Source organism: Castor canadensis, chromosome 16 (assembly GCF_047511655.1).
Source record: "Castor canadensis chromosome 16, mCasCan1.hap1v2, whole genome shotgun sequence".
NCBI lineage: Eukaryota > Metazoa > Chordata > Mammalia > Rodentia > Castoridae > Castor > Castor canadensis.
In genome coordinates, this window is record NC_133401.1 from 13,802,717 (window position 1) to 13,830,415 (window position 27,699).

General features: G+C 54.2%; 2 protein-coding genes and 1 long non-coding RNA gene across 6 annotated transcripts; 2 read left to right on the forward strand and 1 right to left on the reverse strand.

Moving 5' to 3' along the window:
• Positions 1–650: 650 nt before the first annotated feature.
• On the reverse strand, positions 651–7,061 carry LOC141417853 (uncharacterized). Its single transcript, XR_012442497.1, has 3 exons — positions 7,026–7,061; positions 4,865–5,116; positions 651–852 (listed from the first exon to the last, which is right to left on the reverse strand). It is a non-coding gene; the product is annotated as an uncharacterized lncRNA (long non-coding RNA).
• Positions 703–15,585, forward strand: Prx (periaxin). Of its 4 annotated transcripts, none has more exons than XM_020166952.2 (7): positions 703–759; positions 4,000–4,043; positions 4,126–4,224; positions 4,891–5,016; positions 6,899–7,055; positions 10,784–10,980; positions 11,605–15,585. In XM_020166952.2, exons 4-7 carry the CDS (start codon positions 4,990–4,992, stop codon positions 15,370–15,372), a joined length of 4,149 nt encoding a protein of 1,382 aa, XP_020022541.2. In that variant the 5' UTR covers positions 703–759; positions 4,000–4,043; positions 4,126–4,224; positions 4,891–4,989; the 3' UTR covers positions 15,373–15,585. The 4 variants fall into 4 exon arrangements, with proteins under 4 accessions (XP_020022541.2, XP_073913237.1, XP_073913235.1 ...); XM_074057134.1 differs by lacking the exon at positions 703–759 and adding an exon at positions 3,221–3,701; XM_074057136.1 differs by lacking the exon at positions 4,126–4,224 and having other exon boundaries at positions 708–759.
• Positions 15,586–19,766: 4,181 nt separating this feature from the next.
• Positions 19,767–27,127, forward strand: Hipk4 (homeodomain interacting protein kinase 4). The gene is made up of 4 exons (XM_020166913.2): positions 19,767–20,231; positions 23,859–24,215; positions 25,180–26,028; positions 26,677–27,127. The coding sequence occupies exons 1-4, from the start codon at positions 19,767–19,769 to the stop codon at positions 26,854–26,856; spliced, it is 1,851 nt and encodes a 616-aa protein (XP_020022502.2). The 3' UTR covers positions 26,857–27,127.
• The last annotated feature ends 572 nt before the right edge of the window (positions 27,128–27,699 follow it).

Sequence of the window (27,699 nt, forward strand, 5' to 3'; positions counted from 1 at the left end):
CATGGCCTCCCACAGGCCAGGCCAGCCCTCTACCACTTGAGCCACGCCCCTGGCCCTCTTGTTTTGTTTTCTTTTTTTGCACACTGGGGTTTGAACTCAGGGCCTTCACCTTGAGCCACTCCACCAGCCCTCTTTTTTTGTGATGGGTTTTTTTTCAAGACAGGGTCTCACAAACTATTTGCCCGGGCTGGCTTTGACACGATCTTCCAGCTTCCACCCCCTGAATAGCTGGGATTACAGGCATGCACATTTTTAGCCTTTTAAAACTCATTTGGGCTTCATAACTGAGGAGATGAGGAAACTGAGGCCCAGAGGCACCCTACGATTTGCCAAAGGTCACACTTCCAGGAGCGGCTGAGCCAGTTCTGAACCTGAATTGTCGGGGAGAAGGAGGGGAAGGAGTTTGTCTTTGGGGTCCCAGGAAGCATGGGGGGGCCAGACCTGGGCCAAAGAGCCAGGAGATGGTGGAGATGGGCGTTCTGAGTTTCCGAGTGTCTGTGTGTGCAAATCCCTGAAGCCAGTCTCAGGGTGAAGCTCTCAGCTTAGGCAATAGAGTTCCATGGTCCCCACCCCCTTGGGAGTACTGGAAGAAGGGGATGTTTGTTTGTTTCCCCACCACCCACCCTCTGGTGACATCACACCTCAGCAGCCAATAGCCAGGGTCTCCCCATCCTACCCCTCCCATCCCTTTTCCCCCCAGCCTAAGACTGGGATTGAGCAGACAGACCGGGAGCTCTCGAGGTGTCTGGAGGTTCAACGGTAAGAGATCAGCTGGCCAGTCCTCTCCTGGTCAGGCTGACAAACCTTGGGAATGAGCTCCAGAGTCCTGGGAGGTCTGGGAGGTGCCTAGGGCTGGGAAGGCAGGGTATTGTAAGAATTAATGGCACAGGCTTGGAAACCAGACCCTGGGTTCAAATCCCAATTTCCCCTTTCCCCCTATACTACCTCGGGCAGCCTTTATGCCTCCATTTTCCTATCTCTAAAATGGGCTGGTGGAGGCCCCCTCACAGGGCTGATGTGGCACAGAGTTTCTGCTTCTGAAGTTCTGGGGCCAGCTTTCTACTCTGTGGAAGAGGGTGCTGATCCTGTTGCTGGGAGGCTGCTGCCTGAGCTGGATTTCCCAAATCCTTCTTTGGCTAAGGGTAAAAATGGTGGCCGCTGGGGAGCAAAGGCTGGATATGAGACCCTGTGAGATGCACAGGCCACTCCTGCCTACCTTTTCTGTTGTCAGAGGTTAGTTTTTGTGTGTGTGTGTGTGTGTGTGTGTGTGCACTAGGGCTTAAACTCAGGGTGTGCACCTTGAGTCACTCCACCAGTCCTTTTTTGTGATGACTTTTCTTGAGATAGGGTCTCTCGCAAACTATTTCCCTGGGCTGGCTTAGAACCTCAATCCTCCCGATCTCTGCCTCCTGAGTAGCTAGGATTACAGGTGTGAGTTACTGGTACCCGGCTAGAGAGTAGTTTATGTTAGTTGAGCACTTACTGTACACTGGGAATATTGTAACTGCTGTTGTCTTGTAAATCTTCAAAGCTATTTTATTGGCTCCATTTTACAGGTGAAGATATTGAGGCCCCAGAGGGGAAGGACCTTGCTTACCTACTCATGCCTGGGAGGTGCTGGTGCAGCGACTAAGTGAGGCTGCCCTAGCACCTCCCCTCTGCGTCATTCAATGGCCTTAGATAAAATGTCCAGGGGCCTGGAGGAATCAGAACCCCCTCCCCCCTTCTCCCCCACCACACACTCCCAAGCTCAGGGATCAGACCCCAGAGGGCTAGGGAAGCTGAGGCTCTGAATGGGCAGAACTCTCAGACGAGGTTAACGGAAGCCCCTGGAGAAAGAGGACCAGAGAGAGAAAGTCTTGAGCAGGTTTCTCGGGGGCCGGGGCTCAGCAGAAGGGCAGGACCCAGGTGACAAGCTCTCCCCTTCCCAGCCACACTGAAGGGCTTAGCACATAGTAGGTGCTCAAGAAAACAGAACTGTGAGAATTCCAGAAGTTCGTGCAGATGCCAGGACAAGGCCTGATAACCACTCAAGAACTAGGCCTGCCCTTAATTCTCTAGGGGGATCCAGTAGAATTGTCCTCTGACAAAAGTTGGGACTCGGGGGCTCCCCCATTCCCCTGCCCAGTGAGCTGGGTAGGGCTGGGAACAAAGAGTGCTGGGAGTGGGTGGGTTTCCTTTGGAAGCTGACATGTTGCTGAGGAAGGGCACAGTTGGGCTAAATATAACATGGGCTGGGCAGCTGGCCTTGGCAGAGATGAGGAAGGAGGGTTACTGTCTTGCTCCTGCCCTGCCAGGCTTCCTCTGCCAGGCTCTGGGTGTGACCCTCACTGGGCCTGGAACAGGGAGCCTGTGGCATGGAGGACACGCTTTGATATATACCACTGGCAACAAGACCCAGTCCTCCCCACCCCCAGGCTGTTGTCTGTGTCACGGTTCTTGGTAGCTTTTTTACACCTGGGTTCAAGTGTGACATCCTGTCTCTTCATTCTCTTGGCTCATCAGTGAAATGGGGTACTATGGGGTGGGCCAGGCCTGGCATTAGTGGGGTCCCTCTGAGAATGTATTCATGGTACTCTCGAACCTTCCTGCCCAGCCCAGCTCAGAATCACCAGTGCAAGTTGGGCTCAGGGTTGGGGTCCAGGACAAGGGCCCTAGCTTTTCCTGGCTGTGTGACCCTAGACAGCTCACATCCCCTCTCTGGACTTCAGTTTTTACCCCTGTGACAGCTAGCACATCCGGGGTGATTTCAAGGCTTGTAGATGTCAACCCAGTGTCCAGAGCAGACACTCCTGACACAGGAGCTGGCCTGGGAGGGCTCCTTGCTGTGTGCTGGTTGCAGGGCCTAGAGACTCAGAGTGGGGCTGGGCATGGACACAGGCGTCAAGACCCCTGGGAGATGCAGAGAGGAGCCCTCTGACACCTGTCGCTTGGGGGCCCCACCAGTGGGGTGGTTGCAGCAGGATATAGAGGAGGGGTCTCTGGGTTCTCTGTCCTGGCCAGTGGTGGGCTATGAAGGGCCATTGTGTAGTTTCGAGTGGGTGGGCAGAATGTGACTGGCCCAGCAGATGGGCCATTGTGTGAGGGAATGTGCCGCGTGAGGCCTGACCTTTCCCTGTGCAGTAAGGGTTGGCGGGTTGGCATGCCAGGTGGGGGCCAAGCCTGGAGCCAGGGGGTGGGGGGACAATGTTTGCCTCCATTGCCTGAGAAGAGCCTGCAAACCCCAGTTCTGTTTCTTCTCCCTGCTGGATGCCTGGGCCAAGTTCTCCAAGGGAACAAGGTTGTCAGAGGGTCTTAGTATGAAAATAATGGTAAGAAGAAGAAGAAGAACCATTCAACAACCATTAGTTCTAAGGCTGGCAGAGTAGCTCACGTGGTAGAGAGCCTGCCTAGCATGTGTGAGGCCCTGAGTTCAAACCCCACTGCTGTCAAAAAATTATTAGCTATATAGTGCTGGCCCTTCTATGTGACCCGAGCAAGGGACTTCCTTCCCCCCAGCCTTAGGTGTCTCCTCTGTAAAGAGCTCAAAAATAGTACTGACCTAATGAGGCTGTTTTGAGGCCTATGTTCCATGACCTCTGAGACACTCAGTACAAGGTCAAGGCTACAGGACATTATAAGCAAGTACTCATAACACACCTGCCACATGCCTGGCACTTTCTACCTTTTAACTCATTTGGTCTTCAGAACAGCCCTGCAAGGTGGGTGCTCCTTTTCTCCCCAACTTCTAGACAGGAAGGAGAGGCACTTTGCTCACTAGCAGACCCCACTCAGTGGACCAAGGTGGTAGCTCTGCTGTTGGATAGGTCTAGGAGTTAGTTTGGACTTTACAGTTTGTTCCCCAGTTGTGTCATCTGGAGCAAAAGTCTTCTGACCCTCAGTTTCTTTGCCTGTAGTCTGGGGACAGGGCACTGGCTGAGGCTGTGAGGGGAGGGTCAGACACAAAGAAAGTCACCGGTAAGCCTTAGTCAATAATATTGAACACATTATTCTTCTTAGAGTCCCGGACCCAGGAGGCTCAAGGTGCTGGAAGTAACCCTCAGGTGAGCGCTGTTGGTGCCACATGCCCCTCCCTGGCCCTCCCTGGTTTGTCTGGAGCCTCACGCCCCCATCTCTCCCTAACAGGCAGCAAGTCTCCAGGGGAAGGGCACAAGCCCCACAGACAGCTGTGCCACACCTCGGGCTGGGCTCCTGTTAGGAGAGAGTACCTGCACCCAGGCAGCGGTGAGGGGACAGCTGGGGTGGGACTTTTCCCTTTTTCTAGTTTTTTATAATAATAATAATTATTTTTTGTGGTATGGAGTTTGAACTCAGAGCCTACACCTTGAGCCACTCCACCAGTCCTTTTTTTGTGAAGGGGTTTTTCAAGACAGGGTCTCGAGAACTGGTTTCAAACCAAGATCCTCCTGATCTCTGTTTCCTGAGTAGCTGGGATTACAGGTGTGAGGCACCGGTGCCTGGCTATAATTGTTTTTAATTTTGCTGGTACTGAGGTTTGAACTCAAGGCTTCGAGCTTGCTAGGCAAGCTTTGCACTTGAGCCACACCCCCAGCCCTTTTGATTTTAGTTTGTCTTTCAGATAGGGTCTCTCATGTTTGCCCACCTGGCCTTGGACCTTGATCTCCTATTTCTGTCTGCTAAGTAGCTGGGACTACAAGCATGCCCCTTATGCCTAGCTTGTTCTTTTGACATACAGTCTTCTAATCTTTTTGCCTAGGCTGGTCTAGAACCATGATTCTCTTATCTCTGGCTCCCAAGTAGTTGGGATTACAGACATGAACCACCACACCCAGCCCATTCCCCCTTCTAAGGGCCACCCTGACCTCCCCAATAAGCCTGACATCCATCCTTATCCCCTCCTGACCTCCAGCTTCCATTCCTGCCCCTCAGGCTCAGCGGCAGCTGCTCCATGCAGAACTGAAGCTGGTCTTGCAGCAGAAGGAAGAGAAGAAGCAAGCGTCTGGGGCCCGAGTGACTCCCAGCAGTGCCATGGAGGTCAGGAGCCGGAGTGCAGAGGTGAGTGCCCACAGCTCTGCAAGGGGCCTTATGGGTATGGAGGATCACAGAAAATGACAAGGACACCCTTCCTGGTTTCTCTGTGCCTCACTCTCTCCATCTGTAAAACAGAAATAGTAATTAACATATGTGAAGTTCTTAGTGCAGTGTGTGGCCCAGGCCAAGATGCAAAGCAGCTAATTCATTAGATCCTAAAGGAGTTAAATTAATAATGAGCTAAAAGAGCTGGGTGCTGGTGCCCGCTGAGAGCTGGGCATAGTGGCACACAACTGTCATCCCAACCAGTGGCAGAGGAGGGAGGAGAGTAGGATTTCGAATTTGAGGCCAGCCCAGGCAAAGGGAGACCCGGTCTTAAACAGATGGTCGCTCCCGTCTGTAATCCTAGCTAGTCAGGAGGCAGAGATCAGGAGAATCGAGGTTTGAAGCCAGCTCAGGCAAATAGTTTGTGAAACCCTATCTTGAAAATACCCAACACAGCCAGGTGCTGGTGGCTCACACCTGCAATCCTAGCTACTCAGGAGGATGGAGGTTCAGAGCCAGCCTGGGCAAATAGTTCATGAAACCCTATCTCTAAAAAACCCTTCACAAAAACTGGCCAGTGGAGTGGCTCAAAGTGTAGGCCCTGAGTTCAAGCCCCATGATCCCGTCCCCCCAAAAAATACCCAACACAAAACAGGACTGGTGGAATAGCTCAAGTGGCAGAGTACCCGCCTAGCAAGTGTGAGACCCTGAGTTTAAGCCCCCGTACGGCAAACACACACAAAGTTATGCACACAGAATGCTTAGCCCAGGGTCTGGGAAGCCAAAGGACAGTGGGCATGCTCTTGATTTTCCCAGTGGCCCCTGACACAACTCTTTTTACTCCCCACATTGCTCTGCCACTGCAGTGAGGCATCTGGCCCAGACCTGCTTTCTCCTTTCCAGTCCTTGCTGCTTCAAAGTTCTGCCCTGTCCCCTGGGGTCCATATTTCTTCAGGTCACAGCTCAGAGAGTCCTTCTAGTGCACTCATGTTACCCAACTGTATAGCAGAGGGACGAGCCCAGAGAGGGCAAGGTAGTCCCCCAGAGACACACAGCAGACTGGATTCCTAGACAGAACACGGGTCTTTCACTTCCTCTTCTGGGAAGCCTTCATGCAAATCCACCAGTGAGTTGCGAGACTCACCAGGGCCAGATTGCACCATTTACAGTAAATACCAAGAATGTCACGTGTGCTGATCACTATTCATTACCCACGCACCGCCCCCCCTTCACTGGATTCCCTCTCCCGTGGGCGCTATGCAGGCTTTGGGGTTATGGAGTCCACAATAGAGCACAGTGTCAACGCACATTCACGCCCGCAGGGGGCCAAGTCCCACTCCCCATTCTCCCATCCCGCATAGCTTAAAGGTCCAGCCCTTTCCTAGGAATCCCACACGGAACCTTGCCCCTTGTTCTGCAGCGATTAAAATCCCCATGATTCAAATCGGACCAAAATAAATCCCTCATAAACTCTGGCCACACCCCTCTCATCGCCTTGGTGCTTTTCTGCACCTTGTTTGGCCCCTCTTCTCTGGCCGGTGCTCCTAAACCCACCCTCCCCATTGGCTTCGCCCCAGGATGTAGCCACGCCCCCGGCTTCCTCTACCCTCCGCCTCTCCCGGCTCCTGGCGATCGCCTTGCGCGCGTGAGCGCAGCTGTTTAACCGTAACGCGGGTGCTAGGGAGCGAGCGGACCGCGCGCGTGCTTAAAGGGGAAATGCAGGGTGCGTGGGCCCGGATGCCCTGCCTGGGTGGCGCCGAGAGCCATGTGTCCCGAGGACCCGTGGACCAGCCTCTTTTAAAGTGCGAGGGCGAGGTTCAGCCCTAGCGCTCCATCAGGATCCTTTGCCACCCCCCCGCAGGAGCTGAGGCGAGCGGAGTTGGTGGAGATCATCGTGGAGACGGAGGCGCAGACCGGCGTCAGCGGCATCAACGTGGCGGGCGGCGGCAAAGAGGGAATCTTTGTACGCGAGCTGCGCGAGGACTCACCTGCAGCGCGGAGCCTCAGCCTGCAGGAAGGTGGGCGGGGCCGGGCCGTGGGCGGGGCCGACCTGCGGGGGTGGAGCTAGAAATCCGGCCTGGGTGCCTGCAGGGCTGAAACTGATTTGGGGTGTTGTGGGCGTGGCCGGTGACTAGGAAGCGGGGTTAAGGACCTGAGGCGGGGCCTCGCTTTTAAGATTGTGACTGTTCAACTCCGGTTCTGGAAGTTCCTTGTCTGGATTGGGATTCCCTGAATCCTCGTTTACCAGTTGTGATGTTTCTGTGTCTCAGTTTTCTCGTCTTTAAAATGGGAATAACTAATACTGACATCATGAGATTATTATGTAGATTAAGTGAGTCAGGATTTGAAAACACTTGGCACACAGCTAAGTGGTACATAGTTAGCACTGTGTGTTAGTTAATGTTTGTGCCATGGGGCAGGAGAAAAGGAGTGGAGTTAACTTGGAGGGCATAGAGAAGGGAACTTAGTAAAGGATGTTTTAGGAAACGTGGATGAAGCTGATTTGATTTATTTCTGCAACAATTTTTTATTATGCACCTTCTATCTGAGACATTATTTAGGTGCTTGGGCTGTAGCAGTGAACAAAATAGACAACTGGCCAGGCACAGGTGGCTCACGCCTATAATCCTAGCTACTTGGGAGGATGAGATCGAGAGGATCACTGTTTGAGACCAGCTTGGGCAAATAGTTCTTGAGACTCCCATCTCCAAAATAACCAGAGCAAAATAGACTGGAGGGGTGATCCAAGCGGTAGATCACCTGCTTTGTTAGTGCGAAGCCTTGAGTTCAAGCCCCAGACCCACTTAAAAAAAAAAGTCCACTATCTAGTAGGGAGAGACATATTTAAAGAAAATAAGGAATTGGAGATTTTGTTCAGTGGGAGAGCACCTGCCTAGCAAGGGCAAGGCTCTGAGTTTGGTCCCTCGGACCAAAAAATGAATAAAGAAAATAGTAAGTTAGATGGCGATATGTGCTACAGGTGCCAGAAGGAAAGCTGCTTTTTAAACATAGGGTAGGCTGGGAAGCCTGGCCATCTGGAAGAGCATTCCAGGTAGAGGGAATAACCCTGCAAACACCCCATGGTGGGAGCGGGCCTCGTGTGTATGCAATAGAATAAATAAAGAGTAAGACTTGCTGGGCGTACTTGCTCCTGCCTGTAATCCTAGCTACTGGGGAGGTGGATATCAGAAAGTTCCAGGGTTCCCAAGACCCGATCTCAACCAACAAAAAGCTGGACGTGGTGGGCACCCGTCATCCCAGATACCCGGGAAGCATAAACAGGAGGATCATGGTCCAGTCTAGCCAGGCATAAACGCGAGACCCTATTAGAAAAATAACTAAAGCAAAAAGGGTTTGGGGGCGTGGCTAAGAAGGTCGATCGCCTGCCTAACAAGCACAAGGCCCTGAATTCAAACTCCAGTACCCTCTCCTCCCAAAAAAAATAGTCAGACTTGAGGTCAGAAAGGTAGAGAAGGGCCAAATTTTAGAGAGCTTAGTAGGGCATAGTGAGGACTTTGACTTTTATTCCGTGAGGCTGTGAGGAAGAACAGGAATTGATCTTGTTGAACTGCGGCATTACGGTAGACTAGGGGGCAGTGTTGCGAGCAGGGCGATCAATAATGCCGCTACTTTGATTATCCAGGTAAGAGATGGAGATACTCAGGGCTAATAAGTTGTGGGAGGTGAAGAGAAGGAGTTGAATTCTGGATATATTTTGAAGCAGAGGCCTTCAAAGGACTGGATATTTGAGACTAGATATGGGGGATGATGGAACAAGAGGGGTCAACTTCCAGGGATTTTTTGACCTGAGGACAGAAGTGTGCAGTTTGCAGCTCTCTCTCTCTCTCTCTCTCTCTCTCTCTCTCTCTCTCTCTCGTTTCTGATGGTACTGGGTTTTGAACTCAGAGCCTTGTGCTTGCTAGTCTCACCACCAGCCCCAGTTTGGATGTGGCGGACCAGTTCAATCCACAGTCCACTCTCCGTATATCTGCATCTGAGGATTCAACCAAAGATTGAAAATATTCGAAAGACATTTCTGTCTGTCCTGAACATGTCCAAACTTTTTTCCTGTCATCATTCCCTAAACAGCACAGAATAACAACTATTTACGTAGCATTTCTATTGTATGAGGTATCGTAAGTCATCTAGAGATGCTTTAAAGTACATGGTTATATGTACTTTAGGTTATATGGAAATACTGTGCGATTTCATGTAAAGGGTTGGAGCATCCACAGATTGTGATGTCTGGGGGGAGGAGCCCATGGAACTCCTGAGTCTAGGTGAGCTTCCCAAGAATTCCCAAGGGTGAGTGTAGTATGTATACGAGAAAAAAGTTCCAAGGCCCGAACCCTGCAACACTGTAGCTTTAAGAGTTCAGGAGGGCTGGAGGAGTGGCTCAAGTGGTAGAGTGCCTACCTAGCAAACATGAGGCCCTGAGTTCAAACCCATACAGAAAAACGACAACAACAACAACAACAAAAAACCTTAAGAGTTCAGGAACAGGACTGCAGGTGTGGCTCAAGTGGTAGAGCATCTGCCTGGAGTTCAAACCCAGCACCTCCAACAACAAAAATCAGGAAGCTGGGTGTGATAACACAGCCTGTAATCTCAGCTCTTTTGGAGAGATCAAGAGTTCAAGGCCACCTCAAGCAAAGTTAGCACGACCCTGTCTCAAATACTAACAAAAGGGCTGGGGGTGTGGCTCAACGGTAGAGTTCTTGTCTGGCATATGCAAGACTTTGGGTTCAATCCCCAGTATAGTGCAAAGTAAATTAATAAAATACATTTTAAAAAACGTTCAGCGCCTGTCTAGCAAGCTTGTGGTCCCGAGTTCAAACCCCAGTGCCACCAAAAAAAAAAAAAAAAAAAAAGAAAGCATTCAGGAAGAGATGTGGGGACTATCCATGCAGGCTGACAAGGAACCTCTAGACAGCTTCCAGAGGGTGTGGAACCCGGCAAGCCCAGTGAATGAAGGAGAGAGTGAAATTGGGTCAAATGCTGCGTGGCCCACGCGGATGAAGTCTGGGACTGAATTTAGCTCCTGCCTGAGACCTTAAGAAGAGCAGTTTATGTGAGTGGGGGTGGTGAGTGGGGGCACGGTGGAAAGTGTGATTGAGAAGGGGAAATAATGTTGATGCAGTTTTTCCTGCCAGGGTGAACAGGTAAATGGGGCAGGAGCTCCGGAGAGGAGGCAGGTCAAGACATCTTTTTTTTTTTTTTTGCGGCACTGGGGGTGAACTCAGGCCCTTCACCTTGAGCCACTCTGTCAGCCCTTTTTTGTGATGGGTTTTTTAAGAGATAGGATCTCGAGAACTATGTGCCTGAGCTGGCTTTAAAATGTGATCCTCCTGATCTCTGCCTCCTGAGTAGCTAGGATTACAGGTGGGAGCCACCAGCGCCACCTTTCTGATGGGAGCAGTAGTAGCATGTTTATATGCTTATAGGGATAATGTGGAAGACCAGCGATTGGCCATGTGGGAAGAGGGAGAATTGCTGGAGGATGTGAGAGCTATAGGATTTGCTCCGAGCGGAAGGGGGCGGGGCTAAAGTCATGGGGCGTGGCTTCCCTCTCAGTGTCTGGGCCTCAGATTGGTTAGAATTTCAGGTCGTAAAGCCTTCGGCACGGGGTAGGTGGGTCCAAAATTTGGGGCGGGGTCTCGCTGTGTTGACTCCCAGGAAGTGGGCGGGGCCGAGCCTGGGCGGAGCCAGGAGATGCCGACGCCCTGCCCCGCTCCACCTCTACCAGGGGACCAGCTGCTGAGCGCCCGCGTGTTCTTTGAGAACTTCAAGTACGAGGACGCACTACGCCTGCTGCAATGCGCAGAGCCTTACAAGGTCTCCTTCTGCCTGAAGCGCACCGTGCCCACCGGGGACCTAGCACTGCGGCCCGGGACCGTGGCTGGCTACGAGATCAAGGGCCCGCGGGCCAAGGTGGCCAAGCTGGTACGCGTGCTTAGCCCGGCCCCGGCCCTGGACTGCCCCAGCGATCCCGTCTGTGCGCCGTGAGCCCACTTCCCGTCACCGTGGGCCAGCCTTGCCCTCTGTCTTGTCACTAATCCAACGCTAATCCCACCCTCTGCCCCTTGTGCTCTGCCCCTAAACTCCTCCCCCAGGCAGAGGGACCCACTTACCCCAGACCATGGCCCTCACCCATCTTGGAGAGGCAGCCCTGCCATCAGATGCAGATTCACAGGGGTCCTGGGAACCAGGAAGGCCAGGTTCCAGCCTGCGTGCTGCTCAGTTACTTCTGAGTAACCCTGGACAAGTTTCTTTCCCTCCCTGAGCCTCATTTTCCCCATCGTTACAATGAGAGTGTTGGGAAATTCCTGGATAAAGCCCTACAAGCTTGGGTCCCAGTTCCTGCACTCCTGTTGATGCCAACTGTGAGATTTTAAGTGAAAGTCTTTGCCTTCCAGTGATGAAGTGACAGGAAGTGGGGATGGTGTTTTAGGAAAAGATCATATGCCCAACACATCCCCAGCCTGGTCAATGGCAGGTGGGTTTCTTCCTGTTCACTCCCAGCCTCCCACTGTCCCACCGCCTCCTGCCTCTCTCCTCTCTCCCCAGAATATCCAGAGTCTGTCCCCTGTGAAGAAGAAGAAGATGGTGGTGGTGCCTGGGGCCCTGGGGGCCCCTGCAGACTTGGCCCCCGTTGACGTCGAGTTCTCCCTTCCCAAGTTTTCCCGTCTGCGTCGGGGCCTCAAAGCCGAGGCTGCCAAGGGTCCTGTCCCAGCTGCCCCTACCCGCCGGCGCCTCCAGCTGCCTCGGCTGCGTGTTCGAGAAGTGGCTGAAGAGGCCCAGGCAGCCAGACTGGCTGCCGCTGCTCCTCCCCCCAGGAAGGCCAAGGTGGAGGCTGAGGTGGCAGCAGGAGCTCGGTTCACAGCCCCTCAGGTGGAGTTGGTTGGGCCTCGGCTGCCAGGTGCTGAGGTGGGTGTCCCTCAGGTCTCAGCCCCCAAGAGAGCCCCTTCAGTGGAAGCAGGCAGCGGTTTCACCCTCCACCTGCCAACCCTTGGGCTAGGAGCCCCGCCTGCACCTGCTGTGGAGCCCCCAGCTGTAGGGATTCAGGTTCCCCAAGTGGAGCTGCCCACCTTGCCCTCTCTACCCACTCTGCCCACACTTCCTTGCCTGGAGACCCGGGAAGGGGCGGTGGTGGTGACAGTCCCCACCCTGGATGTGGCCGCACCTTCTGTTGGGGTGGACCTGGCCTTGCCAGGCACGGAGGTGGAAGCTCGGGGAGAGGTGCCTGAGGTGGCCCTGAAGATGCCCCGTCTTAGTTTCCCCCGATTTGGGGCTCGAGGGAAGGAAGCTGCTGAGGCCAAAGTGGCCAAAGGCAGCCCGGAGGCCAAGATGAAGGGTCCCAGACTTCGAATGCCCACCTTTGGGCTTTCTCTCCTGGAGCCCCGGCCCTCTGCCCCAGAAGCTGTTTTGGAGAGCAAACTAAAGCTGCCTACCATCAAGATGCCCTCCTTTGGCATCGGAGTGGCAGGGCCTGAGGTCAAGGTGCCCAAAGGCCCAGAAGTGAAGCTTCCTAAGGTCCCCGATGTCAAACTCCCCAAAGTGCCTGAGGCAGCCCTTCCAGATGTGAAACTCCCAGAGGTGCAACTCCCTAAAGTGCCTGAGATGAAACTCCCAAAGGTGCCCGAGATGGCCGTGCCAGAGGTGCGACTCCCAGACGTGCAACTTCCCAAAGTCCCTGAGATGAAGCTCCCAAAGGTGCCAGAGATGACTTTGCCCGACGTGCACCTCCCAGAAGTGCAGCTCCCAAAAGTTCCAGAGATGAAGCTCCCGAAGGTGCCGGAGATGGTCGTGCCTGATGTGCACCTACCAGAAGTACAGCTCCCGAAAGTTCCGGAAATGAAGCTCCCCGAGATGAAACTCCCTGAAATGAAACTCCCAAAGGTGCCCGAGATGGTTGTGCCCGATGTGAGACTCCCTGAAGTGCAGCTCCCCAAAGTTTCAGAGATGAAGCTCCCAAAGGTGCCTGAGATGGCTGTGCCCGATGTGCACCTCCCAGAAGTACAGCTCCCCAAAGTTCCAGAAATGAAACTCCCGAAGATGCCCGAGATGGCTGTGCCCGAGGTTCAACTCCCAGAAGTGCAACTCCCCAAGGTGTCAGAGATGAAAATCCCGGACATGAAACTCCCTGAAATGAAGCTCCCTGAGATAAAACTGCCCAAAGTGCCTGAGGTTGCCGTGCCCGATGTGCACCTCCCAGAGGTACAGCTACCAAAAGTGTCAGAGATTCAGCTGCCAGAAATGCAAGTGCCAAAGGTCCCAGAGGTGCGTCTTCCCACGGCCTCGGAGATGAAGCTGTGCAAGGCCCCAGATGTGCAGCTAAAAGCTGCTGGGGCGGAGCAGGCAGAGGGGATGGAATTTGGCTTCAAGATGCCCAAGGTGACCGTGCCCAAGTTAGGTAGGGCGGTGTCTCCGACACAAGGCAAGCCAGGTGAGGCAGGTGCCGAGGTCTCAGGGAAGCTGGTAACACTTCCCTGTCTACAGCCGGAGGTGGGAGCCGAGGCTCGCGTGGGCCTTACTCTGCCTTCTGTGGAGCTAGACCTGCCAGGGGCCCTTGGCCTGGAGGGGCAGAGCCAAGCCACTGAGGTGGGCAAGGTAGAGCGGCCAGAGGGTCCCAGGGTGGCAGCAGGTGTTGGAGAAGTGGGCTTCCGGGTGCCCTCCGTTGAGATCATCACTCCACAGCTGCCCACAATGGAAGTTGAGGAAGGGCGGCTAGAAATGACAGAGATGAAAGTCAAGTCGTCCTCCAAGTTCTCCCTGCCCAAGTTTGGACTCTCGGGGCCAAAGGTAGCCAAGTCAGAGGCTGAGGGTGCTGGGCGAGCCACCAAGCTGAAAGCGTCAAAATTTGCCATTTCACTCCCCAAGGCTCGGTTGGGGGCAGAGGCTGAGACCAAAGGGACGGGGGAGGCAGGTCTACTGCCCGCCCTTGATCTGTCCATCCCACAGCTCAGCCTGGACACCCATCTGCCTTCCAGCAAGGTGGAGGCAGCAGGGGCTGATGTCAAGCTCAAGGGGCCCAGGTTTGCTCTGCCCAAGTTTGGGGTCAAAGGCCGGGACACTGAGGCAGGAGACCTAGTGTCGGGAGTGGCTGAGTTGGAGGGCAAGGGCTGGGGCTGGGATGGGAAGGTGAAGATCCCCAAGCTGAAGATGCCCTCTTTTGGGCTGGCTCGAGGGAAGGAAGCAGAAGTCCAAAGTGGGCGTGTCAGCCCTGGGGAAAAGCTGGAGTCCATAGCTGGGCAGCTTAAGATTCCTGAGGTAGAGTTGGTCACGCTGGGGGCCCAGGAGGAAGGGGGAGACAAGGGGGCAGTGGCCATCAGTGCAGTGCGGCAGGTGTCCACGACCAGGCAGGTCACTGAGGGCCATGGGGGGGTGCTTAGGATGCCTACTCTGGGCATCTCCCTGCCCCAGGTGGAGCTGACCAGCTTTGGGGAGGCAGGCGCCACAGGGCTGCAGGCTGAGGGTACAACTCCTTCAGCAGAGGACACAGCAGGCTACAGAGTCCAGGTGCCTCAGGTGAGCCTGGCTTTGCCTGGAACCCAGGGGGCAGGTGGTGAGCTATTAGTGGGCGAGGGTGTCTTCAAGATGCCTACTGTGACTGTGCCCCAGCTTGAGCTGGATGTGGGGCTAAGCCACGAGGCGCAGGCAAGTGGGGTGACCCCGGGTGAGGGTGGGCTGAGGCTGAAGTTGCCCACACTGGGGGCCAGAGCTGGGGGAGAGGGTGCTGGGGACCAGTCCCCAGGGGCCGAGCGGACCTTCCACCTCTCCCTGCCTGACGTGGAGCTCTCGCCACCCGCCGTGGGCAGCCACGCTGAGTATCAGGTGGCTGAGGGCGAGGGGGATGCCGGACACAAGCTCAAGGTACGGCTACCTCGGTTTGGCCTAGTGCGGGCCAAGGAGGGGGGCGAGGAGGGCGAGAAGGCCAAGAGCCCCAAGCTCAGGCTGCCCCGAGTGGGCTTCAGCCAGAACGAGTCGGTGCCTGGAGAAGGCTCCCCCAGCCCCGAGGAGGAGGAGGAAGAGGGCAGTGGGGAAGGGGCCTCCGGACGCCGGAGCCGGGTCAGGGTCCGCTTGCCCCGTGTGGGCCTGGCTGCCCCTTCTAAGGCTTCCAGGGGACAGGAGGGTGAGGCAGCCTCCAAGTCTCCTGTTGGAGAGAAGTCACCCAAATTTCGTTTCCCCAGAGTGTCACTAAGCCCCAAGGCCCGGGTTGGGAGTGGGGATCAGGAAGAGGGTGGCTTCAGGGTCCAGCTGCCCAGTGTGGGGTTTTCAGAGACAGGGGCTCCAGGCCCCACCAGGATAGAGGGGGCCCAGGCTGCCGCCGTCTGAAGCCCTAGACAGATGGATCCCCCACTCTTGTTTTCCCATTCTCCCTTCCCTGTTTTGTGTGTGAGATACTAGCACTAACCCTCAGAGGGCCCCAAGGTGGTCAACTCATCCAGGCAGGGGTGGTGAGGCCTGTGCCCCTCTTACTGGCAGGAACGCCAAGCCATGTGAATAAAATAAATCCTACGGTAGCCACCTGTCCGTTTCCTTCTGTGTGTGTTTGGGTATGGTAGAAGTGTGTGTAGAGGTTTACAAAGAAAGGAGTCCCCAAAGAGGAGGTTCACAGCACAAGGGGAGCCTCTGGCAAGAGGGAGAAAAAGGCCACCCCTGGTCTGAGAAGAGCAGGGTAGCTTTAGGGTAGGCCCTGGTGCCAGGTGGCTTGCCCTAGTCCTTCAGTATTCCCAGAGGCCTTTGTGGAGGACTCCGGACAGTTACCCAGCAGAGTATAGCAGTGAACCCCTCTCCTGGGGAGTCAGCTGAACGAGGGGCCCACTCCTACCAGGACAGTTACTACCCCCTGTCCTCTGCTGGGCACCTCTGTATACTGCCTTCCTTTTCTTGTCTGGCTGGTTTGACAGCTCTGTCCACCTCAGCCCCACCCAGGAAAGCCCTTCTGTGGATTCAGAGCCTCCACCCTAAACACCTGGCTGCCTCTTAGGACAAGGTCCCAAGGTCCTGAGATCCTGTCAGTGCTGGGTCTCAACCCCTGGGAACTGTAGGCCACTCATCCCCCCCTTTTCATCTCCATTTGGGATCTAGGTCTCCACACTCCCCCATGTCTGTCTGTGACATAAGACAACCTATCCAGTTCAAAGTATCCCCCAAAATTCCCCATTTGACCCTTCTACTCTCTTCCAACCTCCCCCACTCCCCTGGCAGAGGACAAGGGACATGGGCCCCCACTTACTAACTTTAGCCTTCCAGTCAGCTCCCCAAGTCAGGTCACTACACAGTGTCCCCACCACACATAACAGAAGTTAGCTGGGCATGGTGGTACACAATTCTAATCACAGCATTCCCTCTGGAGACAGGCAGAAGGATCACAAGTTCAAGGTCAGCCTAGGCTACACGTGAAACCTGGTCACCAATAACCATATAGCAGAAGTTAACTACACTCAGCCAGGTGGGGTGGTGCATGCTAACTAGGGAGTTAGAGGTAAGAGGATGGCAAGTTCAAAGCCACCCTGGGCAAAATTAGCAAGACCCTATCTCAAAACCAAAATCCAAACAAAAGGGCTGGGAGCATTACTCAAGTGGTAGAACACTTGCTTAGCATGTGCAAAGTCCTGGGTTCAATCCCCAGTATTGCAAAAAAAAAAAAGTTATCTATGCTCGTGGTGCAGTCCCCTGCCCATCCCCCAGGGCCTGGGGTTTTCCTTCCACTTCTTTGGCCTTCAGTGTCGGCAGCGGCCTCTGTGGCTTCCTCCCTAAAGCCTTCTCCGTCTTCCTTGTCCTGACTTTTTTTTTTTAACATGGTGCTGGGGTGGAACCCAGGGCCTCATGCAAACTGGGCAAGCCCTCTGCACTGAAGTCCCTGAGTTCACCCTCAGCTCTCTTGGCCAGACATCTTAGGGAACCTCCATACTTCCCGACCTTCAGGGCTCCTCCAGGCCCCCATCCATCCCCACAGCCACCCTGGGCTTTGTCACCCTCCCCAGTGGTTTCCACCCTCACTTCTGTGCTGACAGCTCTCAGACTGTTCTGTGTCCCACTGGGGAACCAGTAGTCCTGCAGCCTGCCCCTGGTATGTGGGTGTTGGATCTGAGCTGGTCAGGGATTGAACTCAGGGTTCTGTGTCTGTTGGGCAAGAGCTCTGCACTTGATCCACACCGCCAGCCCTTTATTGCTTTTAGGTTCTTTTGTATTTATTCCTCTTTTTTTTTTTGACAGCACTGGGGTTTGAACTCAGGGCCTCATGCTTGCTAGGCAGGCTGTCTTACCACTTCAATCACTCTGCCAGGCCTTTTTCTGTGATGGGTTTTTTCAAGATAGGGTCTCCTGAACTATATACCCAGGGTTTACTTTGAACTGCAATCCTCCTGATCTCTGTCTCCTGAAGTACCAAGGATTATAGGCGTGAGCCACTGGTGCCCAGCTTGTATTTAATTATTCTTCACTTATTTTTTTGTCCATTGAGGCATTTTATTCCCATGTATATTTTATGTCCCTAGAAAAAGAAGCCCTGGTCCTGCTTCTTGGTGCATGATACTTGCTGACATCAGCACAATGAAACTAAACTGACAGGTGGGGACAGATCATTCTGCCATTTTTCTAGGTCTCTGAGCTGCACATCAAATTTGGGGCTATCACACCACACTTGTTTAACCTGCCTGTGAGGCTCACCACAATTTTCCCAGCTCTTGACCCTCAGTGGTTTCAGATTCACCAATGTAACCAAGTTTCATCATCACAGTTAGAAAGTGGATGCTAGCTGGGCTGGGTGGCTCATGCCTATAATCAGGAGGATTGAGGTACAAGACCAGCCTGGGCAAATAGTTTTTGAGCCCCTATCTCCAAAATAACCAGAACAAAATGGATTGGAGGTGTGGCTCAAGTGGCAGACTGCCTGCTTTGCAAGCACAAAGCCCTGAGTTTAAACTCTAGTCCCACAACAAACAAACAAACAAAAAAAACTGGATGATAACTTTATAGCCTCATAAGGACCTGGAGTTTACCTCTTTTCTTCAGCATTGTTGGTTCCTATGAGAGCATCAACCAGGACACTTATGTGCACTATTATGACAGCATAGAAAGATGACAGAGAGAGAACAAGGAGAGGCGAGCATGTGGAGTTGTGCTTTTAGGTTATTTTTCAGACAGGGTTTTGTGTTTTTGCCCCCAGGCTAGACTTGACTGTGGTCCTCTTACCTGTGTCCTCCCCTGCACAAACACCATGCCTAGCTTATTAGTGGAGGTGGAGTCTCACTAACTTTTTGCCCCAGCTGGCCTTAATCCATGATTTATTTTTATTTTTTATTTTTGGTGGTGGTACTGGGATTTGAACTCAGGGCCTCTGCTTGCTAGTTGCTAGGCAGGTGCTCTTACCACTTGAAAGCACTCTGCTGGTCCTTGTTTTGTAATGGGTTTTTTCAATGCAGGATCTTGCAAATTATCTGTACGGGGCTGGCTTTGAACTGTGATTCTCCTGATCTTTGCCTCCTGAGTAGCTGGGATTACAGGCATGAGCTACCAGCACCCAGCTAATCCATGAGGTTCTTGATCTCCATCTCCTGAGTAACTGGGGTTACAGGCTCCATGAGCCACTATGCCTGGCCATGTTGAAATGATTTGATACTCTCCAATCTGACCTCAGCTTTTCTCCTCTAAACTGTTCCTTATCCATGTCTCCTTGTCAGGGACTAGACCTTGTGCAGCTTTCTACCTCCAGCCCAACCTGTCAGTTCCTGGCCCGTCCTTGCCTTCCAGATGTCTTATTCACCACCTCCTCTGCCCTTCCCTGCCCCTGGCCACTTGGGCCATGTCCCTTCAGGGTTTGGGGCCTTCCAATTATTCTTCACATAGAAGCTTTCTTTCATCTTTTTTGGTGGGACTGAGGTTTGAACTCAGGGGCGCTCTACTGCTTGAGCCACACCTCCAGTCCATTTTGCTCTGGTTATTTTGGAGATGGGATCTCGAGAACTATTTGCCTGGGCTGGCCTCGAACCAAATAACTAGGATTATGGGCGTGAGCCACTGGCACCTGGCATAGAAGCTTCCTGACACTCAGCTCTGACCCTGCCCTCCCTCTGTCAAGGCCCTTCTGTGGCTCCCCAGTGCACTCAGAACAAAGTGCAAACTCTTTAGCCTGCATTCAGGGCCTTTTACAACTTGACTCTAGCCCCGGCCACACCTCAGGATGATGGCAGCCTTAGGCTGGAGCAGGTGTTTTCTGGAAACTCACACACACTTACCTAACTTGAAATGTCTTCTGTTTCTCGCTTCTGACTTACGTGTGTCCCCATTTCTTATACCCAAGGTCAACAATCATACTCCCTCTTCTGCCAACCTCTCTGGCCTCTCCAGGGTTCCGCCACTGGGTGGGGGAGGGGGGCCTGACCTGGCACCCCACCCCCCATTCCAGCCCAGGGCTCAGGTCTCCAACAACAGAACCAGAGCCACTCAGCAACACTGGAACCCATTTGGGGAGGCCTGGGGCCCCTCAACCCAAGCCGGGAGGGCTTTGGGGGAGGGGTACAGCCCCTGACAGACTTGCCGTGTGGCCAAGGGGGCCGAGGGGTGCCAGGAAGGTGGGGGCCAACCTCGTAGGGGAGGGCACGAGTGTGGTTCTCTTTCCTGCACTGGGGGCCCGGAAGGGTCGGCGGCTGGGCAGGAGGCTTTGCCGACAAAGCCCGTGGTTCAGGGGTCAGGACAGGGTGGTGACTGGTGGCCAGGGCACCATGGCCACCATCCAGTCAGAGACCGACTGTTATGACATCATCGAGGTGCTGGGCAAGGGCACTTTCGGGGAGGTGGCCAAGGGCTGGCGACGGAGCACGGGTGAGATGGTGGCCATCAAAATTCTGAAGAACGACACATACCGCAGCCGCATCATCAAGAACGAGCTGAAGCTCCTGCGCTGTATGCGAGGCCTGGACCCCGACGAGGCCCATGTCATCCGCTTCCTGGAGTTCTTCCATGACGCCTTCAAGTTCTACCTGGTCTTCGAGCTGCTGGAGCAAAACCTCTTCGAGTTCCAGAAGGAGAACAACTTCGCACCCCTCCCTGCCCGCCACATCCGCACGGTCACCCTGCAGGTGCTCAGAGCCCTGGCCCGGCTCAAGGAGCTGGCCATCATCCACGCTGACCTCAAGCCAGAGAACATCATGCTGGTGGACCAGACCCGATGCCCCTTCAGGGTCAAGGTGAGCACGGCTGCCTGCCCGGGGCAGTGGCTCTTTCCAACAGGGAGGTCTCCCTTGTCCCACCTGCTGGCCCTGATGGCTCCCTAACCTCTCCATGGTATCTCTTCTTGTTGGCCCACAGCCCCTCGCCGTTTTCCATCCCAGTTCTGAGGTCTCACCATCCTGTGTCATCCTCAGCTCATCTCCTCTGGCCCAGTCCTGTCCTTGTGGGACTGACATTCCAGTGGGGGAGATAGAGTCACAAGAATAAGCAGTCAAACATGGCCTGGGAGTGAGGAGGAGAAAAGAGAGATTGGGATGAGGAAGTTACGGGGTCTTGATTAGGGATGGGACATGGTGATGACTGAACATTTAGGCCAGGTGGTCAGGGAAGGTGAATGTTTGAAGGATGCCCTGCGGGAGGGAGGGAGCTGTGTAGACATCTGGAGGAATAAGCATCCAGGCAAAAGGAACAGCCAGTGCGAAGTCCCCGAGGTAGGGATGCACCAAGTGTACGTATTAGAGGAACACTGAGGAGGCCTATTAGGGCTGGAGTTGAATGGGGTAAGAGGGAGAAAATGAGATCAAGAGGTAATGGTGGGGCTGGCAGAGTGGCTCAACTGGTAGAGTGCCTGCCCAGCAAGCATGAGGCCCCAAGTTCAAACTCTAGTGCAGCCAAAAACAAACAAACAAACAAACCAGAGGTGATGGCATGGAGTCAGGCATGCCCTTGTAAGGCATAACAGAGACTTTGGTTTGATTCTGTGTTAAGATGGAGCCACAGATGAATTCTGAGCGAGGAGGGATGTGGTCTGACTCAGGTGGGCACAGGCTGCTTCTGGCTGTGTGAGGGGTGCACCCTGGGGAGGGGAAAAGAGCAGGACAGAGGGGTGACTTGTGCTGGCCCACGTGGGAAACATGGGTGATGGGACAGAGTCATGGCATCTTGGGTTCTGGGTAGATTTTGGAGCTAGATGAGACAGAATCCCTTGATGGGCATGACACGAGGAGAGGAGAGGAGAGGACATGAGGGGAGGGAAGCCTGTTGGCCTGAGCAGCTGCAAGCTGGGTCGCTCTGTTGCTCTAATACCTCTCCATGGTGTCTCTTCTACCTGCTGACCCCCAGCCCACATCTCCCATTCCAATTCTGAGGTCCTCTATGCCCCAGTCCTGAGGTTATCCCATCCCTCAGGGTGCTCTGCACCCATCCTATATGGGCACACAGGCTCTGCCTCTGGGCTCTCACTGGCTGCGAGTTTTCCTCTTCCCAACTAGTCCTCTGTCTGCACCTCCCCATTCCTTCCTGGACTCTGCCTGTGCCTCCCTATCCCATCCTTGACCTCTTTCTACCTCCCCAATCCAGCTGTGACTCACCAGCCTGCTCACGCGTTTGTAACTGGTGATGGGTTTGACCTGGGAGCACCCTGAGGGCAGGGCTGGGATGAAGTATTGGTCCTGGGCCTCTCCTAGCTCACATCTGCATTCAGTGCTAAATGAGTGTTTGTGAGAGACACGGAGACAGGAGAAGACATCATTCTTACCTGAGAGATGGACAGACAGAGACCTAGGGAGGAAGAAACTTCCACAGACACAGCAGGGGACAGACAACACCTGGCTACATATTTGTGGAATGTAGGGACAGATCCCACAAGCACTGGCCCAACGTCTAGTGTCACTCAGTTTCTCAGAGGTGCAGGCTCCAGGGGGCTTGGCTCAGAGTCCAGATTAATAACTATTTCATGATCTGGCCTTCCGTGAACAGATGGTGAGGGATGGCTGAATAAAAACAGAGAAACTCAGAAAGGATAAACTGAAGCCTTGACCAAAAGTCATGCAGACTGCACGTGAAGATGACAGAGCACCACCCAGCGGCGTGCAGAGAGACAAAGGCTTTAGTCATTCACTCTGCTGGTTCCACGTGATCTGGAGGTACCTGTCACATGCCAAGTGCCTGTGCAAGGTGTTGACAGTGCCTAGTGGTAAAGGCAGAAGAGGTCCTGGACTGCAGGGCAGTGCTTTTCTAGTGGGTGACAGCGATGAAGGCAGAGAGGGACACTGAGAGACAAGCCATGGGGAAGCAGCAGTTGCAAAGAAACAATGAGAGACAGATTCAAATGAGAGAAAGGATGATTCACCCAGATGTAAACTCCATCTGTTCACCCATTTTGAACCCCTACTGTGTGCCAGACAGTGTTCTGTGTCTAGAGACATGGCAGCCTTGAACAAAAGACAAAATCTCACACCTGTAATCTTAGCTACTCAGGAGGATTGAGGTTCCAAGCCAGCCCCAGGCAAACAGTCTGAGAGACCCTATCTCGAAAAAACTCATCTCTCACACACACACACACACACACAAAGACTGGCAGAGTGGTTCAAGCAAGAAGAACAGCGGCCTAGCAAGCTTGAGGCTCTGAGTTCAGATCCAAGTGCTGGCAAAAATAAATAAACCACAAAATCCTGTCCTTGTGGAACTGGCATCCTTAGTTGGGGAGAGAAACAATGAACTTGATTTAAAAAAAAAAAAAGTAAAATACAAACAGGTGTGGTGGTGCAGGACAGTAATCCCTGCACTCGGGAGTCAGAGACAGAAAGGTGGAGAGTTCCAGGCCAGTCTGGGGTACATAGTTGAGAGCCTATGTTTAAAAACTAAACTATATAGTCTGTGAAATGGTGTTAAAAATCACTTCCAAAAGCAGAAAGCTAGTAAGTGGATAGAAAAGGCGGGGGCTGCCATTTTTGACAGGATGGCCAGGGATGGCCTCACTGAGGTGACCTGGAAATAAGGACCCGAGGGAAGGAGCTGCATTGTGGGGAAGGGCATTCAAGGCAGAGGGAACAGCCAGCACAAAGGCCCTGAGCTGAAAATGTGTCCAGTCTCTTCAAGGAATAGTGAAGAGCCTTATGTAGCTGGAGGGAGGGTGTGAGAGGGCAGTCAGTGGAGATGACAGCAGAGAGGTGATGGGGCAGGTGTTATGATGAGGACTTCAGCTTTTCTCACAGATGCGAGTGTGGGCAGAGGATGGATGTGATCTGACTCAGGTAGCCCCAAGATTCCTCAAGATGCAAATGAGGGATGCCAGCGGGGAAGCCTCTGTGTTAGTCTTGGTGGAAGCTGCAGATGGGAGGCAGAGTGAAAAGGTTGAGTCTGTTTAGAAGATGGAGCCGGACGGGTGTGGTGGTTCATGCCTGTAATCCCAGCACTTGAGAGATAGAGGCAGGAGGATCTTGAGTTCAAGACCAGCCTGAGCTACATAGTAGACCCTGTTTCAAAACACCAAGGATTGGGGATGTGGTTCAGTGATAGAGTGCTGGCTTAGATGCACAAGACCCTGGGTTCCATCCTGAACACTGCCTTCCCCACCCTAAAAAAAAATAAAAGACGGATCCAAATAAGATTTGCTGATAGACAAGTATGGGGTAAAAGAGGAGGGTCCCAACACCAGAGGGTTGTACAATTGTAGTACAGAGAATCAGACAGAGGTCAAGGCACATAACACAGAGACAACGACTAGAAGACAGCACTAGAAAGAGACATGAGAAAGGAAGGCTCAAGGGCACAGAGACAGCCAGATTCAAATGACAGATGCAGAAGGCACCAGGGAAGAGACACCAGGTGATCCCTGCCCACTTGGCCCTTGTGATCGACAGGTGATCGACTTTGGCTCGGCCAGCATCTTCAGCGAGGTGCGCTATGTAAAGGAGCCGTACATCCAGTCCCGGTTCTACAGGGCCCCTGAGATTCTGCTGGGGCTGCCCTTCTGTGAGAAGGTGGATGTGTGGTCACTGGGCTGCGTCATGGCTGAGCTGCACCTGGGCTGGCCCCTCTACCCAGGCAACAATGAGTACGACCAGGTGCGCTACATCTGTGAGACCCAGGGCCTGCCCAAGCCGCACCTGCTGCACGCCGCCCGCAAGGCCCACCACTTCTTCAAGCGCAACCCCCACCCTGATGCCACTAACCCCTGGCAGCTCAAGTCCTCTGCTGACTACCTGGCCGAGACTAAGGTAGGGGGCAGGCGGAGTTGGGGTGGTCAGTATGTGGGCCGCTATCAACAATCTATGTTAGCTGGGTATGGTGGTGCACTCCTGTAATTCCAGCTACACAAGAGGCAGAGATGGGAGAATTGGGATTTGAAGCCAGCTCGGGCAAAAAAAAAAAAAACTGCAGCAAGACACATCTGGGGGTGACTGGGTTATACGGCAAGCGTGACAGCAAAATGAGGGCAGCATTTTTGCCACCTTCAGTTCTGGGAGTAACGACTTGTGCAGCATGAAGTATTCGAGGTAGACCACAGAGAAAACGGGCTGTGGGGTGAAGTATGAGTGGCAACAGAAAGAGGAATGTGAGCGGGACCCCAGGTGGGACTAGATGTTTAGGGCAACCCATCTGCTGCTACCTCTATGGTTGCAACCATCAACCCTGTACAACATGAGTCTGAGTTACACAGCAGAGGGGACCAGAAGTTTGGGGCCAGCTAGGGGAGTTTTCACAGCAAGAAGGGTCTGTGGTCAGACCACTGGGAGGCCTGGGATCAGGTGTGGGAAGCAACAGCCTAAATTAGACTCCAGAGAGGACTGGAGGTTTTGAGCAGCCCTCTGCCAGCTGCTGGTAGGGGCTGGATACAGCTCTGAAGAAGACTGGAGATCTGGAGTGAGGTGTGGAGCTTGGGTCACTGAGGGCTCTGGGTTAGGTAACAAGAAGACCTCAGAGCACAGCCAGGTGTCCCTCCTGGCAGCAGAAGAGCTCTGGCTAAGGGGAGGTCTGAGGCTGGGTATGGTGATACATGCTTGTAATCCCAGCACTTTTGGAGGCAGCGGTAGGAGGATCATGAGTGAGGCTAGCTGAGGGTACAAAGGGAGATCGGGAGATCGTCTCAAAACAAACAAAAGGCTGGGGGCGGGGTCTGGTATGAGGGAGCAGGTGTGGCCCTCCTAGCGGGACACCTCTGTATTCTCCACCCTTCTCCAGGTGCGCCCACTGGAACGCCGCAAGTACATGCTCAAGTCCCTGGACCAGATCGAGACAGTGAATGGCGGCGGGGCTGCCAGCCGGCTGACCTTCCCGGACCGCGAGGTGCTGGCGGAGCACGCCGACCTCAAGAGCATGGTAGAGCTGATCAAGCGCATGCTGACGTGGGAGTCGCACGAGCGCATCAGCCCCAGCGCGGCCCTGCGCCACCCCTTCGTGTCCATGCAGCAGCTGCGCAGTGCGCACGAGAACACTCGCTACTACCAGCTCTCGCTGCGCAGCTGCCGCCTGTCGCTGCAGGTGGAGGGCAAGTCTCCCCCGCCCATGGTCGCTGCCGCCGAGGACGGGCCCCCCTACTACCGACTGGCCGAGGAGGAGGAGTCCATGAGCATGGGTAGCGTGGCAGGCAATGGGCCCTTCTTCCAGGAGGAGAAGGCCCCTGGCGTGCAGAGAGCCATCGACCAGCTTGATGACCTGAGCCTGCAAGAGGCTGGGCGAGGGCTGTGGAGCGAGACCCGAGCCGATGCGGTCTCTGACATTCTGGCCCCATTGAAGGCAGCCACCACTGGCCGCTGGGTCCCCGAGTCAGGCCCAGAGCCCATCCTGGCCTTCTATGGCAGCCGCCTGGTAGGCTGCCATAAGGCCCGAAAGCCACCTGCCGGCTCCAAGTCCGACTCCAACTTCAGTAACCTCATCCGGCTGAGCCAGGCCTCACCTGAGGATTCTGGGCCCTGCAGGGGCAGTGGCTGGGAGGAAGGAGAGTGCCAAGGGGCCTCTGCGGAGCTGCCTACCTTCCCACAGCGGGAAGGGGATGGGCCTAGCATCAAGGACATGACCATGGATGCTGAGGTAAGCCAGATGGGCTGGCAGGTGGTGTGCAGTTGGGGCTGGGGGGTGGTTCTGGGTCAAGCCCTCCCCTAGAGCTCACTCCAAGGTGGGGACATGAAGGACCAGGTTGTGCCTCCCACTCATCTGTATTATCTGCAGTTGGCACAGGCCCCTAGATGTGGCAAGGCTCAGTGTATGTTAACCCACATCCTGACAAAGGTTCAGCAAATGTGAACCCACCATATTAGGTGATAAGGCTCAGCTTGCACTTATACCCTTAGGTCAGGACAAGGCTCGGCCAACACTAACCCTCCTTCAGGCTATGACTAAAACTCAGGACTCAGTAGTGAACCTGTATGAAGTAGCCAAGGGCTAGAAGTGGTGGTGCATGCCTGTGATCCCAGCTACTCCGGAGGCGGAGGTAGGAGGATTGAAAGTTTGAGGCCAACCCTGGCAAAGGTAGTAAGACCTGCTTCAAAAACAAAGTAAAAACAAAAAGGGCAGGGGACATGGCTCGAGCATGCTAGGCAAGCTTGAAGTCCTGGGTTTAATTCCCAGGACTGAAAAAAAAAAAAGTGGCCAAAAGAGCTGGCAGAGTCCCAGCAGATACTAAGGCGCCCCACAAGTCACTCACACTCCTTGCTGAAGCCCCTCTCTTCTCCTCAACAGAGGTCAGGCCCCGAACTCTTTGATCCTGGCAGCTGTCCTGGCGAGTGCTTGAGTGAGCCAGACTGGACCCTGGAGGGTGTTCGGGGACCATGGGCTCAAGGGCTTCCACCCCGCCACCCCCACCCGCATGGTCCTCCCCGAGCCACCAGCTTCTTGCAGCACGTTGGTGGGCACCACTGATGGTGACCTCATCCCTGCCCATTACTGGGGCTGGCATCCCTGCTTGAACTGAACTGTTCCACACAGCCATCCTCAAACCCACAAATTATTTTTACAGAAAAAGAGTTATCCAGAATCCTCACCCCCAACCCTCAGCACATGCCTGCACCCTGTCCCCCAAACACTGGAGGCCTCTAGAGCCTGGCCGGGGCCTCGGCCGGGGGTACAGGAAGATAGTTGCACCCCACTGGCCTTGAGCTTGAACTTGGCCCTGCGGCCTCCACCTATTTCAATAAAGAACTGTTCAGCAGTCCTCCTGTGACCCGTCCTCACTGCCTGAGCTTGGGCTGCCCAGGTCCAGGTTGACACCTAGGGCCTGGCTCTGTGGAGCTGTGCCCAGCTGGCCACCGGTTCAGGCTGCTGTGGCACTGGGAGAGAAAGGCTGTTGTTGGGCGCATGAACCTGTCCTCTGAGAATGCAGCCTCACTCAGAACATTCTCTCAGCTCATCTGAACTCGCCAAATGCTGTGAACTTGTCCTTGCTACATGTGGTGGCATGCACTCCCCATGCTTGGGACATGCTAAGTGTACATTCACTTGGCAGGTATGAATTCCTGCTCTGCTACATAGGCATGCCGGTCCCGCTGGGGAAATGGTGATGACGCAGGTCGTGCTCCTCTATCCGGGAACATGCTTGGTGTGTAGCACACGCCATCCCATGCTGGCTACGTCCGTGCTCAGTCTGTGCCAGCCTGACACTGCATGCCCAGCGTGTGGCAAACCACACAGGTCACAAGCTGAGGGCTTAGCACACTAAGCTATCCCCTCCTGAGGTCCATGCCAGCTATCCCTTACCTGACACCC

What these genes read in the sequence shown, in the direction of transcription:
- Prx (XM_074057134.1), top strand. Translation starts at nt 3,647, where the DNA reads ATGCCTGGCACTTTCTACCTTTTAACTCATTTGGTCTTCAGAACAGCC. An exon ending in GTGCTGGAAGTAACCCTCAG is followed by an intron (nt 4,044 to 4,125) that starts GTGAGCGCTGTT and finishes TCTCCCTAACAG; the next exon opens with GCAGCAAGTCTCCAGGGGAA. An exon ending in GGGCCAAGGTGGCCAAGCTG is followed by an intron (nt 10,981 to 11,604) that starts GTACGCGTGCTT and finishes CTCTCTCCCCAG; the next exon opens with AATATCCAGAGTCTGTCCCC.
- Hipk4 (XM_020166913.2), top strand. Translation starts at nt 19,767, where the DNA reads ATGGCCACCATCCAGTCAGAGACCGACTGTTATGACATCATCGAGGTG. An exon ending in GATGCCCCTTCAGGGTCAAG is followed by an intron (nt 20,232 to 23,858) that starts GTGAGCACGGCT and finishes TGTGATCGACAG; the next exon opens with GTGATCGACTTTGGCTCGGC. An exon ending in ACATGACCATGGATGCTGAG is followed by an intron (nt 26,029 to 26,676) that starts GTAAGCCAGATG and finishes TCTCCTCAACAG; the next exon opens with AGGTCAGGCCCCGAACTCTT.